At 39.2% G+C, this 15,873-nt stretch overlaps 1 protein-coding gene across 3 annotated transcripts in view; it reads left to right on the top strand.

Moving 5' to 3' along the window:
- The window catches only part of LOC127429333 (AF4/FMR2 family member 4-like), a 69,818-nt gene that overhangs the window by 38,864 nt on the left and 15,081 nt on the right, over positions 1–15,873 (top strand). For all 3 annotated transcript variants that reach the window (XM_051678302.1, XM_051678303.1, XM_051678301.1), the window contains 8 exons: positions 220–306; positions 1,551–1,581; positions 1,698–1,761; positions 7,625–7,717; positions 8,703–8,850; positions 9,339–10,103; positions 12,332–12,411; positions 12,552–12,771. In XM_051678302.1, the coding sequence (XP_051534262.1) occupies positions 220–306; positions 1,551–1,581; positions 1,698–1,761; positions 7,625–7,717; positions 8,703–8,850; positions 9,339–10,103; positions 12,332–12,411; positions 12,552–12,771 (1,488 nt within the window). The remainder of the gene's footprint in view (positions 1–219; positions 307–1,550; positions 1,582–1,697; positions 1,762–7,624; positions 7,718–8,702; positions 8,851–9,338; positions 10,104–12,331; positions 12,412–12,551; positions 12,772–15,873) is intronic.

The following is a 15,873-nucleotide window of genomic DNA, read 5'->3' as shown; positions in this document are numbered from 1 at the left end:
TAAGATTATTGTCATTTTACAATTATTTAATTGTTGGTTTGCTGTCAGTATTAGCCAGTTGAATTATTGGAATTTGTTACATATTAGCAGAGGTATTCAAAACAAATTGGTAGCACTTAATTGGTGTCCTTAAATGGCATAGCTTTGAAAGGAAAAAATAATTGAGAAACACTTTTATCTCCCATTTCTATGCAACTAATTTGCATCTTTCTTCCGCAGGAAATGACTCAGGTTTGGCCTCCTCCACTAACAGCCATTCACACCCCCTGCAAGACAGAACCATCAAAGTTTCCATTTCCCACCAAGGTCAGTCATCAAACAGTCTCTGTGGTCACATAACAGCAACACACTGGCTACACATCTATCTCAATCCATTTTTAAATTGGTTAAGGTTATTTTAAAGAGAATTAGCCATTCTTAAACCGCCTCCATTCTTGGTATGTGTATTATAAATGGGTGGTTTTTCAACTTTGGGCACTTACAGTGCTGTGGACTTCTAGAAAGTAAAGTCTTGTTAAAACACTATTAAAACTCTTAGGCTACATCTACTTTAATCCGGATACATTTGAAAATTGAGTTTTCATTTTTGAAATGCTCTCCATCCACACTACCGTTTTCAAGTGTTTTCCAAAAGTTGCTCGTCCACAATGAAACGTATGAAAACGCTTAAATCCCCTTACTGCGCATGCAAAAAATCACCGTTGCATGTACGGTCTGAAACCCAATTGGCCTCGTGTTCTGTCGCTGGCCACCAATTCCGGGTAAATTTCCTGTCTCCTTTAAAGGAATGCAATGAAAAGGTTGTACAAAGTAACATTTATCTTTACCAATACTATCAAAGAGAATATCAGGTACAGCACCACTATAACACGGGCCGCTATCTTGATTGTTTTGGTTGAATGGATCACATGACTGCGTCACATGACAACAAATATGTCATCATTTTCGGATATCTCTGTCTTCCCCATCCACACTACAACGTGAAGATGGCATTTTCAAATGTATCCACTGGGGAGAGTGTTTTCAAAAAGCTCAGTTTTCGCTGAGAGAAACACCGTCTCAGTGTGGACGGAAGGCCAAAAAGTAGAGGAAAAAGATGCGTTTTCAAATGAAAACGTATTAGTGTGGATGCAGCCTTAGTAGTTTATTACATTTGTCTTATAGTGGTGTCCAACGGTTTATGTACATGCATCACAGGAGATTCATGTTATTTTTTCTTTTTTTTTTTCTGAAAGTCATGAAAATTCCCACTCATTTCCAGCACATAAATTCTGTAGTGTTTAATAGAATCCTGTGCTGGAAGTCTAATTTCATAGCTAACATTTTATGTATCCTAAATACTTTCACACTTAGGAACATAAGTATCCTAAATATTTTCACACTTTTTGCATTATTTGGCAAAATAATAGACACCCAATAAAAATATTCTGCTCACATGGGATATTTAACTTGATTTTTTTAACTTGATATACACATACAGACAGACACACACTCGCATGTAGATGTGTATTAATATGTAATTGTTTTATTGTACCTTCTCTTTATTGTAGGATGGCCATCACCTGTCTTTTGGGGCACACAGTAAGTTTTGGAAATCCTTTTTGTATATTCTCCAGTGTGCCCTCACAATGTTACTCTTCATTGTTTTGTAGCAATTCAATGTTGTGTACTGATGAAGTCATTTTTTCATCTCTCAGAAAAAATCTCAGGGAAGACACCGTCCAGTCACCCGACAAAGCCAGGTGACAGTGACCAGGCCAAGTAAGTCGCAGTTAAATCTACCTACTACAGCACTTTCTGTTTCAGCTTTTTGATATTTTTAAATAATGCAACCCAACATGAAAAAGCATTAGGTCAGAAACATATTTAAAGGGGTCACGAAATGCTCTTTTTTTTTTTTAATTTTATTAATTTTTTTATAGTTTTATTATCTTTCCTGAGTTTTTTTTTTTTTTTGCATAATTGAGTAATATATGATCATTTTGCACCCTGTCTCTGGTCCTCTGTCTGAAATGCTCGGTTTTGGCCTAAGCGCCTCCTTAAAACTTCAACGTAAATGGCCACTATTATGATAAGTTAACATCATTCATCTCCTCGAATACAGCCATATTTAAAACTCAATCAGAAGAGAATGAACAAGCTCCACAACATTATAAAACTAAATTTCAGGGTTTACACACAACGCACATCCAATACACTGCATCCAAATATATTACACTGTTCACTCAAGCACAACTGATATAGGGATAGTTCACCCGAAAATGAAAATTCTCTCATCATTTACTCAGTTTCCTTCCATACCATGACTTTCAATCGTCTGCTGAACACAAACGAAGATTTTTAGAAGAATATTTCAGCTCTGTAGGTCCATACAATGCAAGTGAATGGGTACCAGAACTTAGATGCCCTTAAATCACTTAAAGGCAGCATAAAAGTAATCCATAAGACTCCAGTGGTTTAATATGTCTTCTGAAGTGACCCAATCACTTTGGGTGAGAAACAGATCAATATTTCAATCCCATTTTACTATAAATCTCTATTTTCACTTTCAGAATGTAAAAGTGTTGATTTGTAGTAAAAAAGGACTTAAATATTGATCTGTTTCTCCCCAAACCTATCATATCGCTTCTGAATACATATATTTAACCACTGGAGTCGTATGGATTACTTTTATGCTGCCTTTATGTGAGCTTGAAAGGTCTGGTCACCATTCACTTGCATTGTATGGACCTACAGAGTTGAAATATTCTTCTAAAAAATTTTGTTTGTGTTCAGCAAAAGAAAGAAAGTCATACACATCTGGGATGGCATGAGGGTGAGTAAATAATGAGAGAATTTTCACTTTTGGGTGAACTACCCCTTTAACACTCACACCTGTCTACACTGGAAACGAGAGTTGCGTCAAAAGCAATAGAACCCATTATAATCAATAACCTAGTTTCCATCCACTTTTCACGCTGTTTTGTTATCGACAAAGTGAAAATGCATAAAAAAAAATTGCGAAATTTGCCGTCTTCTGCCTGTTTCCATTCAAATGGACTTTTATCGATAAAAATGGTGTGTCATGCTTAAACCACTTCGTTGCATAAGTTTTGGTTTATCGCAAAATAAATCTGCCCTTAAGCCATTTCCATACAGAAATGTGTTTATCGCTAACTGTGTACCTTTCACCTCCCAGATGTCCCTAATTCCCCCCCCCCCCCGAAGTTTTGGTAAAATGGGGAGAGTATTGAGACAATTAATTGAAATTACACAGCTTGCTGTCATTTATTCACAAATAAATGCAAATCAAAAGAGCATGGATTGCAATCAAAAGGGAGCAGTTGCCCTTCTGATAGAACTGTAATATTGGTCCTGATGTTACGCCTATCGCAGGTTGCCACCGGTTCCAACCCGAAAGCAAATCATCATGGCCCTGTTCAAGCTGGCAACCTGCACCAATTAATGGGGGAAACTTTCAGTCTTAGTATAAGGGCCATCCATCAATGTGTATATGCTGTGTTCGCAGCTATTTAAGAAAAGTTGATGTGGTGTAATATCAGGGTTTACATACACTATATTGCCAAAAGTATTCGCTCACCCATCCAAATAATTGAATTCAGGTGTTCCAATCACTTCCATGGCCACAGGTGTATAAAATGAAGCACCTAGGCATGCAGACTGCTTCTACAAACGTTTGTGAAAGAATGGGCCGCTCTCAGAAGCTCAGTGAATTCCAGCGTGGTACTGTGATAGGATGCCACCTGTGCAACAAGTCCAGTCATGAAATTTCCTCGCTACTAAATATTCCACAGTCAACTGTCAGTGGTATTATAACAAAGTGGAAGCGATTGGGTATGACAGCAACTCAGCCACGAAGTGGTAGGCCACGTAAAATGACAGAGCGGGGTCAGCGGATGCTGAGGTGCATAGTGCGCAGAGGTCGGCAACTTTCTGCAGAGTCAATCGCTACAGACCTCCAAAGTTCATGTGGCCTTCAGATTAGCTCAAGAACAGTGCGTAGAGAGCTTCATGGAATGGGTTTCCATGGCCGAGCAGCTGCATCCAAGCCATACATCACCAAAGCGTCGGGTTTTGGACAATTCCATGCTCCCAACTTTGTGGGAACAGTTTGGGGATGGCCCCTTCCTGTTCCAACATGACTGCGCACCAGTGCACAAAGCAAGGTCCATAAAGACATGGATGAGCGAGTTTGGTGTGGAAGAACTTGACTGGCCTGCACAGAGTCCTGACCTCAACCCGACAGAGCACCTTTGGGATGAATTAGAGCGAAGACTGCGAGCCAGGCCTTCTTGTCCAACATCAGTGTCTGACCTCACAAATGCGCTTCTGGAAGAATGGTCAAAAATTCCCATAAACACTCTGCTAAACCTTGTGGAAAGCCTTCACAGAAGAGTTGAAGCTGTTATAGCTGCAAAGGGTGGGCCGACGTCATATTAAACCCTATGGATTAAGAATGGGATGTCACTTAAGTTCATATGTGTCTAAAGGCAGATGAGCGAATACTTTTGGCAATAAAGTGTATGATACATTCCCGTCCAGCAACTTTTAACAACCAACGGAACTTGATTGTCATCTAAAATTAATTTGTGTCATAATGCAATTGACATTTTCTGAAGAAACTCAGCAAATGTGATCCGAGGTAAAGAGGGTTAGATTTAAAATATTTAAAAGTTTCAAAATGTTCAAAAGCTAGTTTTCTGAAAGTGAACTCAGCATTACACAAATAGTTCTGATAGTTTATAGTCTTTAAAATAAGTGTAGAACATCCTGAGAATGTCATTCAGTCGACTTTTTTAATCTACAGGGTAAGGTAATTTAAGTTTGTGTAAAGAAAAGGCAAGTATTTAGGCCTAACAATATTATTTTTTTGTTTGGTAATTTATTTTAATTCAGGGAATTTTGCCAGCATTTTTTCAAAAGTAAGCTAAACAATAATTTTACAGAATTGGGCTATAAGTTAGTGTTTCAAAAAAGCACATTGATGCTTTTCTCCTGGTATTGTGTATTTATTTTTAATTTAAAATATCTTTATGCACAGAAATTCTATTTTTTTTTTTTTTTGTTGTGGGCTAATACTGCCGTCTATTATTTTGAATGGTGTGGAAAAGCAACTTAAATAAACGGATGGCTACCTCGCGGTAAATTTAAATTAATCACAAAGAGTGCCCATTTATTTGTTCTTCATGCACTTGTCGATGACAGGTGCATGAGAGATATTTGTGTTGGCACTCCTGAAAGTTTCATGACACAGATGTGTTTGTAGCATCGGATCTGTGCAGGGATGTCGTTAAGACCAATCCATAAAAGTGCGAGTAATGCTGCACATACAATAAATTTGCTTTCAAGGATGGATACCTTGTCTTCATGATTAACACAGGCTAACGATTGGGGTAAATTCTGTCATGTTTTCTCAACAAAGTGTTTTCAAACCAGTTTTTCACGACATTTGAAGTATCAACATAGTTTATGCGCTAGAGTTAAACGGAAAAATATTATGTCAACACTTGTGAAATTTTAGCGATAATTTGCGTTTCCATCAGCTATATCAGTAAAGGTTTTGATGCGCTACACCTTTTTTTGCAAAAGAAAAACCTTGGATGGAAACGTAGTTATTGTTGCTGTCCATGGAAGCGTCCGTAGCGGTGCATCACGTCGACAGTAAATGGATGCCCCGTTCCATATTGCGCTGCATGCGCTGGCGCTACTACTGCCAACAACAACGCGCCCAGTGTAGAGAGCCTCAAGCCGTAGCGTCAACAGATGCGTCCGGTGTAAACAGGATGTCAGCATCATAAACTATAAAACAGTCATGACATATGAAATATTCATGAATGAAGCTGTTTACTCATGGTTTTTGCAATGGAGTCCAAATGTTTTTAACTGCCCCATCCTTCAATAACAGTTCCTAGCTTGAATCGTATTATGACTGTTATGATATGAGCTGAACATACAATCCACACTAAAATACGCTGAAGACACATCCACATCCAGTTTCCAGTATCATTCCATCATGTTTTCATACACCAACAACTCAAAATAGTGCAGATAAACGAAAGAACGTGTCCACGACGCATTTGTGCTCAAAACAGCTGAATGACAGAGAGTGGATTCTCTTCAGAGTTGTAACTTGACACTGCGTCTCTTAAAAGTGGCATGAGATATGTATCAAGCAGTCAACGTCTGTCTGTGCATGTTTCAATAGAAAAATAATGGAAAATAGTCCAGAGGGGTGAGTCCCTTTGGTGTTTAGGAATAGTTAGGCCACACTAGGCCTTGTTTGTCCTGATCTCACTATGAACGAATGGAGCTCAAGTGGGCGGGGCCAAGGGTGCAGTGATTTTAAGCAGGCATTAAAATGTTTTTGAGCTGTAGAGGCAGTCATGAATTAATGTACCCCTAGTGACGTAGGGTAATCATGGAAGTAGAGAATGAGGCGTTTTTGCAGCTTTGTTTAAATCAATGCTTTTATTGCATTGGGGATTAAGTTTTGAGTTCTGAAATTAACAGTGTGTTTTTATAGTAGAAATACCTCTTATATGTCAAAATATCAAGGAGAATTTGATTCCTCTTGACATGACCCCTTTACCGCAAGTACACAAGCGCCTTCCGAGAGCGTGAAGCCATCAAAACTTTGGTCACTGAACAGTTTTGGTACTCCGTTTTAGGGCTGCAACTAACGATTATTTTGATAATCAATTAATCTAACTATTAATCTAGAATGATTATTCGACTACTCAGTGATTATTGCAACGATTAATCATTAGCTCTTAACCGATTATTCAGCTTGTGCTCTGGCATAAAAGGTTGTATTACACGTGCTTACTAACAATAAAGAGGACAAAATCATCTTTTAAAAATATCTCTAAATGACATTCACTGAATTAAAGGGGAAAAAAAATACTTTTTATTAAGTTTAATTCAGTCAAAAAATTCACTGCATAAAATCTGATTGTTATCAAGTGTTTTTGTCTTGTTTTCCATTTAAAATAGTCTAAAAATCCTTAAAACCAGATACATTTACTTGAGAAGCAACATATAAGATATTAGACTTGCTTTAAGAGAATGTATCTTAAATATAAGTGTGTTTTGTATATAAGTGTATTTTTTCACTTGGTTATAATTCTGCTAGTGCAGTAAAGACAAAATATACTTATATTCAAGATCTATTCTCTAAAAGCAAGTCTAAATATCTTATATGCTGCTTCTCAGGTGAATGCATCTTTTTTTTTTTTTAAAGGATTTTCGGGCTCATCGGACCGATACCTGATCCATCTAAAAACGTCAGTATCGGAGCCGATACCGATCCAGGTATCGGATCGGTGCATCACTACCTCAGTCAGGCGCGAACTGAAGTGCTGCTCTCGCGTGTCATCATTATAGTTTAATGTGATCTCATGTTACGTTAAATGAGTTCAAACGACTGTTCGACAACTAAACTTTTTGTCACAATTTTTTATTGTCGACGTTGTCGATAATGTCGACTAATCGTTTCAGCCTTACTCTGTTTGGGTCGCAACTTGTCCAGTGTGACATGTCAAAACACTTTTAGTTCAACTTTGAAAATTGAAGTGTAAATAATCCTCATGTTAACTTGTGCCCTGTTTTCCTGCTCTCCTTTCAGTACATTGCATGATGATCTAAAGCTCAGCAGCAGTGAAGACAGTGATGGAGAACAAGATACTGCCAAAAACACACCCAGAAACACTTCAGCAAGGTGACTGGCCCTCCCAACATCAAGCCTCACATTTCAGCTCAGATTTGCTATTTAGAGTCTTGATCAATCCGTTCGCTCTCTGATTGGGTATGTACATTCAATTTACACTTGGCCACATAAATGTGTCTCTGCAAAACAGATATACATCCAATCAACTTGAAGTGACCAAGTGTAAATACCCCCTTAGGAATATGGTGTACTTTTTTTTTAATTTTTTTTATTAAACATATTGATGAAATTGTTGGGTGCCTGGGTACTGTGTTGGAAAATACACCTCTGTTGTTCCCGTGGCAACATGGGTCAATGGGGACATCAAATGGTTGTAGGCAAATCTAAGGGAAATTGGATGAGCCGCCACACTTTACATTTTCTAGGTGATTCCTGTAAGAGATGCACATATGCTTTTGGCGAATATAGTTGCTGAAATGAGACTTGACTTAAAGGAATACAGCCAAAAATGAAAATTCTGTCATCATTTACTCACCTGTTCCAAACCTCTGTGGCTTTCTTTCCTCTGTGGAAGACAAAAGGAGAATTAAAGAAGATCCTGGCCTCCCTTTTTACATTCAAATACAATAAATGGGGACTGGAACTTTCAAGCTTCAAAAAGGACGCAAAAGTGAAGAATCAGTTGCAGTGGGTCTTGATTTAACAGCTCACTGGAGGGAAAGGATATAATATGAATTCAGAAGGCTTTGACTATAGCGCAGAACTTGTATGGACCACTTTTATGACAATTTAAAGCTGCTTTTGTGTTCTTTTTCAACCTTGAAAGCATTGCGTTGGAAAAGAGCAACCAGTACATTCTTCAAAATTCCTTATTTTGTGTTCCAAGGAAATTCCATTTTTGACATTGAAGCATTTCTTCAATTTGTCATTTATGCTTTTTCAGAGACTTAACAAGTGTCCAGGTTATTGGAAGTTGATGCATGAGGAAATCAGAGGCAGCCAACAGGGAGGTAACCAATGTGTGTGTCTTTGTCAGTAATAACAGTAATAATAGCGAGGGGGCAGAGCGTGAGGACACCAGCAGTCATAGTGGCTCGGAGAGCAGTTCCGGTTCTGACAGTGAAAGCGAGAGCAGCTCGACAGACAGCGAGACCAACGAACCGCCCCGTCCGGTGTCACCTGAGGTGAATCACCTGCACAAACACACCCTTCACGCACATACAATCACAGTAGGAGTAACGACTCATAGTCCAGATTTCGAACAGGTTTGAAATCCATCATAGCATCTGCAACTAGTCAGGGCCAATTGCAGGTGTGTACACGCTACACTGCTGTCAGGCGACAGAAATCTGACATTTCTAGTCACAGACCAGTTGCCAAATCGAAACACAGGTGACGAGCTTGAGTCATGAAATGTGCAAGACGATATACAAGATAAACAGAATACACAATACACTCCCTGCACAGTATACAGTGTTTGGTGTTACTTTACTTCTGAAATGTAATCTGGTACTGATTACAAATTACTTGACTGAAGTTGTGATCAGTGGCATAATCTTTATTATTACGACTAAAATCAGTAATGTAATATTTTAGAATACATTTTTCAAAGATGAGTGCAAAACTGAGTTTGATGTTGCACTAAATGCACATATCTCATTGGATATCCCAGCGTGAACAACCCACAGCTAACAAATGGCAGTTGGATAACTGGATTCCAAGAAAGAAAGAGGGGCGAGACACCTCAAACAGGAGCTACAGCGGCCAGAGCTCCAAAGATCCGACTCCCACCACTGGACGAGATCTTCGGCCCACTCAGAAGAGCTCTGAAAGCTGGCGAGGGCGTCAGAAGTCTCCCGCCCAAAGCGAGGGCGGAAGTCAGAGCGGACGAAGGGTGGTGGGTAAGAAGCAGCCCAGGAAGCCCGAGAAGCCCCCGGTCGTTGAAGAGCCAAAGGGTGGGCTGAAAGTGGAAACCGAACCCTCGCCCGAGATCCCGTCGCACAGGGCCCGCGCAGCCAACAAGGGCCCCCGCAAGCCCAACATCAAGAAGGAGCCCAAAACCTCATCCCCTCGGCCTGTGCAGGACAAACGTAAAAAACCACCCAGCAAGTCCCGCGAGTTTGTGGAATCTGATTCATCGTCCTCTGACTCGGAAGGCAACGAGAGCGTCCCATCTTCTTCACAAACGCCAAGAGAGCAGTATGCCGAGAATCAATCTGTGCTCTTCTCACCCATGGTCTCTCCGCTGAGTGACCCAGAAGAGAAGCTTCCACCTAGACTGCTGGTGCAGATCGACCTCAGTCTGCTGTCCAGAGTGCCTGGGCGACTGTACAAGGATGCAGAGGTGAAGGTGGAGAGGGATTCTCCAGCAGAGGGGAAGGACTTCCAGAAGCTGCCTGTTGAAAAGGGAGCCAACAGGGGCAAGAGGAAACGGCAGGTTGGTGTCAGCCATTGTTCATAACATTTCAGGACAGTATCATCTTTGTTTTAAAACCTAGTGAGGTGCCTCCTGCCTACATAGACAGCTGCTTTCTAAGGCAGAATCTTAACCGCCATGGAACCTCATAAGAGAGATTTGAAACACCCTACAATAGGAATTTGCAACTTTGTCATACAAATGGCACTCCTCAAAATATTCAGATATATACAAATGTATCTGAGTTTGAGAGTGTAGGGAGACCGTCATTATTGTGCCATTCACGGTGCGTCATGCGTGTGGGCGGTAGCCGCAGAGCTCTTTTGGCGCACTTTGTTTGGCGCAATTCTCTGATTGGTGGATCTCTCGTCAGGATTATGGATATTGTAGTTCTTCACCTCAAATTTCACTATTTAACACGATTTTTTTGTTATTATGTTGTAATAATGCAGACTGATGGCTTCAACAGAAGCATATACCATCAATTAACAACCTTACGGTAGGTCCGTCTTTAAAGGTTTATAAGTTATCGTTAAAAATTAATCATTAAAGAAGTGCAATTATTAGCATATAATTAATTTAATACCGCCAGCGGCCCTGCGAGAAAGGAAATCCTTTACGTTTCATCCTTTTATCACTCCACAGAAATAGAGTAAGCTTGTGTCTCCTCCTCTTTGTCACTTTGTGTCATTAACACTGCGTATATGAGCCCATTATGACCAGGAACATTTGCCATTACACAATCATTTAAAGTGAAACCGGAGCACTTTGCATTCACTATCAAAGTTTATCTTTGTTCGTTTATATTTTAGCAGGAGTTTGGCATGAGCCTCTGCTGACGGCGCATGCATCAGAACACTTGAGAAACACTTCACGTGCTCTTCCGGACAGGAGCTGCTCTGGTTGATGTCTGCAGTATGCCGGCTCAGTGACACTCGGAATTCAAATGAATGACACAAAAAACGCCGTTCATAGCATTTATACAGTATATTCGCTTAAAATTCCCTTATTTGTGCATTAAAATGTGATTGGAATTTGAAGTGCACAATAATCGTGGTTATTTCATAACTGCAGTTAGAGCGAATAACCGCGATCAGATGGTTATTTAATCATTGCGACAGGCCTACACTGTACATATTATTGCAATCAGTATAAACATCAAACTGATCAAACAGCCATGTCATATGTTGTTGGAAAGCTCTCAATGAGTAGAATGCAACAAGCCTATTTGTTTTACATGCAGACAAAAATATTGCAAATAATAGCTAAGTATATTTCTTTGACAGTTGGTGTTGGTGTTTGCTTATATGACGTGTTTTCACTTATAACTTCACAAAATTAAATGGAACATAAAATATCACATACCATTATTTAGAGGCGGCGATTGGACAAGGTAATCAGATGCATAAATCATTAGATATTCCACACGAAGCACAATGTTACATATGGCCACCAGGAGATGGCGCCATTAAATGACACCGACTCTATGCAGACTCAATGAGTCAAATGACACTCATTCTGTGAAATCTCATTACTAAAATCATGTCTGCATGCTATGCAAACCTTTAGTCGTTGTTGTGTTTGCATGTGTAATTAGTTTTTATGAACAATTATATTTTATTAGGTTGGAGAGTCTTTTGGACACTATCATAAATTACATTTGTAATGCTATAACTTTTGATTGATTTGTCATATCAACACAACATTTTTCTCAGATACAGTTGACATGATTGAGAACTAAACAAAAGCAGTTTTTCAGAGCCCCTGAAACAGGAAATCTTTCAAAAACGCCTTCAGATCTTAAAGAAAAAAAAAACATCTTATTCAAATGCATTATTTCACCTAATATTTGTGTGTGCTGTTGCAGTATGATGTTGTTAGCTTAGCAACAAGCTAACGCCGAACGACTCCTCAATTGTGAGTCACCTCTCTTGTGTGCTTTTGTATGACACACAGAGTTGCTGCTTTTGGAAATATTCTACATATCGATCACTAATGAGGTTTTAGTTAGGATGCTTTTAAAGATGCAATGCAGCACACTAGGTTTTGGAACAGAGCCATACTGTTCATTAATGATAATCATTAATTTAACAAGCAATAAGAAGATAATTAAGCTTTACCTACTACAAGAACAAAAGATGGTTTTGTGATGGTAGAAGCCTATTATTTTGTGTTTCCCTACAAAGTGAAGCATAACCTAATTTCAATCGTAAAAATGCCTTTTATTAAATATAATTTTGCTCCTGCAGAATGATGAAGGTGGTGTCAAGCCAGAGAGTAAGAAATCCAAACAAGACGAGAAGTCATCACACAAATCAAGCAGTAAAGAGTGAGTTCATTCTGCTTTGATCCCCCATTGAACTGAAAACTATAATGGTAGATCTAATGAATGATTTACTTGTGGTCAACTCTGCATTTTAAACAGGAACAGTTTAATATTAAACAGCTTTAATCTTAAATGTTCTCTAGCTCGTCTAAGCGTGCTCAGGAGAAGGAGAAGGAGTTGGCGCCCTCTCCCTCCATCACGCTGCAGCAGACGTCCAAGTCAGAGCACCAGGGTCGCAAGCGGACGCTCAGCCAGTCCTCCACATCTGTGCCCAGCAGCGGCAGCAGCAAAGACAGCAGCAAGAGCAGCTCCAACTCCAAACACCGTAAAGGCGACGACAAACCCACTCGCAGGGATGCCAAGGTGCGTGTGTGTCTGAGTTGTTTGTTGTCCTCTCCCTTTGTGCACACACAGACCTGTGAACTTTCTCATCGTGAGAAAACTTTAGGTTATCTGTTCTCCATCTACTCAAAGACAGTTCCCACACACTTCCACTGTATGCTGCCAGTATTTACAGTCTCCACTTTTTACATAACACATCCTGTACTCTGTATATACAGTATTCTAGGAGGTGATGCCTTACTGCGCTCAAATATTGTATGACTAATTGTTAGTTGTATTTAGGAATAGGAAAATAGCTAAAAAAAAATACATCTGTTATATTTGCATCTATGCTATGCTTCTGGCTATGTCCAAAATATATTTCTATATTTATGTATTTTCTCGTGAAGTGACATAGGTTGATGGTGTTTTCTCAAAGGAACCATAATTTTAACCAAACAATCATTTGTAGCCATGTACAAGATTTTAATGGGTAATCAACATTAAGATTTAAGGTTAACATTTACAGTGCTGTGAAAAATTATGATTTGTTTTTGTGTATATCTCATACTAAATTGTTTCAAAAATTCAAACACAATCTAACATAAAACAAAGGCAATCTGATTAAACACAAAATACAGTTTTTAAATGATAATGTTATCCATTGAAGCAAAAAAAATTCTTCAATACCAACTGGGTCTGTGTGAAAAAGTGTTTGCCCCTTACTTAATAAGGGGCATAAATCCCTAAATCTATGAAACTGTATTCATAATGGGGTTCAGCTGGACTAGACACACCCAGGCCTGATTACTGCCAGCCATGTTCAATCAAATCAACACCTAAATGAAACTTTTTCAGCAGCATGAAGTTGGCTAAAAGGTTTCACCCAGTAGCACACTATGCCAAGGTCGAAAGAAATTTCAGAAATGATGAGGAAAAAGGTGATTGAACTACATCAGTCTGGGAAGGGTTACAAAGCTATTTCAAAGGCTCTGGGACTCCAAAGAGCCACAGTGAGAGCCATTATCTCCAAATGGAGAAAACCTGGTACAGTAGTGAACCTTCCCAGAAGTGGCCGACCTTCCAAAATTCCTCCAAGAGCACAGCGACGACTCATCCAGGAAGTCACAAAAAATCAAAGGACAACATCTAAGGAACTGCCTCTCTCTCAATAAAGGTCACTGTTCATGACTCCTCTATCAAAAAGACACTGGCCAAAAATGCCATCCATGGAAGAGTGGTGAGGCAAAAACCACTGCTAACCCAGAAGAACATTAAGGCTCGTCTGAATTTTTGACAAAACACACCTTGATGATCCTTAAACCTTTTGGAAGAATGTTCTGTGGACTGATGAGTCTAAAGTGGAACTGATTGGAAGACGGGGTCCTGTTACATCTGGTGTAAGTCAAACACAGAATTCCACAAAAAGAACATCATACTTACGGTCAAGGATGGTGGTGGTAGTGTGATGGTGTGGGGAGGCTTTGCTGCTTCATGGCCAGGGCGACTTGCAATAATTGAGGGAAACATGAATTCTGCTCTCTACCAGAAAATCCTAAAGGAAAACATCCGGTCATCAGTTCGTGAGTTGAAGCTCAAGCGTAGCTGAATTAAGCAGCAAGACGATGATCCAAAGCACAGGAATAAGTCCACCTCTGAATGGCTCAAAAGAAGCAAAATTAAAGTTTTGGAGTGGCCTAGTCAAAGTCTTGACTTGAACCTGATTGAGATGCTGTGGCAGGACCTTAAACGGGCAGTTCATTCTCAAAAACTCTCCAGTGTGGCTGAACTAAATCAGTTCTGCAAAGAAGAGTGGGCCAAAATTCCACCACAGCGTTGTGAAAGACTGATCTCTAGTTATTGGAAGCGTTTGGTTGCAGTTGTTGCTGCTATAAGTGACACAACCAGCTATTATGTTCAAGGGGGCAGTTAGTTTTTCACATGGGTGATATAGGTGTTGGATAACTTTTTTGCTTCAATAAAATAAATATATATATTTATTTATTTATTTATTTATTTGAAAACTGTATTTTGTGTTTTCTCAAGTTGCCTTTGTTTTATGTTATATCTCGTTTGAAGATGTAAAACAATTTAGTATGAAAAATACACAAAAATAAAAGACCTTAGGATACTGATTTTGCTGTTTCGGAAGAAAATTGGTACTTTAATTCACCAAAGTGGCATTCAACTGATCACAAAGTATAGTCAGGACATTACTGATGTAAAAAACATCACCATCACTATTTGAAAAAAGTCATTTTTGATCAAATCTAGACAGCAGACATCACTCCAACACCTTATCCTTGAGTAATCATGCTAAATTGATCATTTGATACTAGAGAATCACTTGCCATTATATCAAACACTGCTGAACGATATCTGGTTTGTTAAATGAAGCTTAACATTGTCTTTGTGTTTGTTTTTGAGTTGCCACAGTATACAAAAGACTGGCATGTCTTAAGGTCAATATTAGGTCAAAAATGGCAACAAAAAAAAACAGATTTCTCTAGAAACTCATCAGTCAATCATTGTTTTGAGGAATGAAGGCTATACAATGCTTGAAATTGCCAAAAAACTGAAGATTTCATACAAAGGTGTACACTACAGTCTTCAAAGACAAAGGACAACTGGCTCTAACAAGGACAGAAAGAGATGTGGAAGGCCAGATGTACAACTAAACAAGAGGATAAGTACATCAGAGTCTCTAGTTTGAGAAATAGACGCCTCACATGTCCTCAGCTGACAGCTTCATTGAATTCTACCCGCTCAACACCAGTTTCATGTACAACAGTAAAGAGAAGACTCAGGGGTGCAGGCCTTATGGGAAGAATTGCAAAGAAAAAGCCACTTTTGAAACAGAAAAACAAAAAGAAAAGGTTAGAGTGGGCAAAGAAACACAGACATTGGACAACAGATAATTGGATCTTAAACCCATTAACTTTTGTGGGATCAGCGAGACTGTAAGGTGCGTGAGAAGTGCCCGACAAGACAGCCACATCTATGGCAAGTGCTACAGGAAGTATGGGGTGAAATGTCACCTGAGTATGTGGACAAACTGACAGCTAGAACGCTACACATGGAGGATTTTTTGATAAACTCTTTGAAGTAGTTTAAGAAGTTCTGAATTTTTTTTCAAATTGTAAT

Source organism: Myxocyprinus asiaticus, chromosome 38 (genome assembly GCF_019703515.2).
Source record: "Myxocyprinus asiaticus isolate MX2 ecotype Aquarium Trade chromosome 38, UBuf_Myxa_2, whole genome shotgun sequence".
Lineage (NCBI taxonomy): Eukaryota > Metazoa > Chordata > Actinopteri > Cypriniformes > Catostomidae > Myxocyprinus > Myxocyprinus asiaticus.
This window is presented reverse-complemented; position numbering and strand designations above follow the sequence as displayed.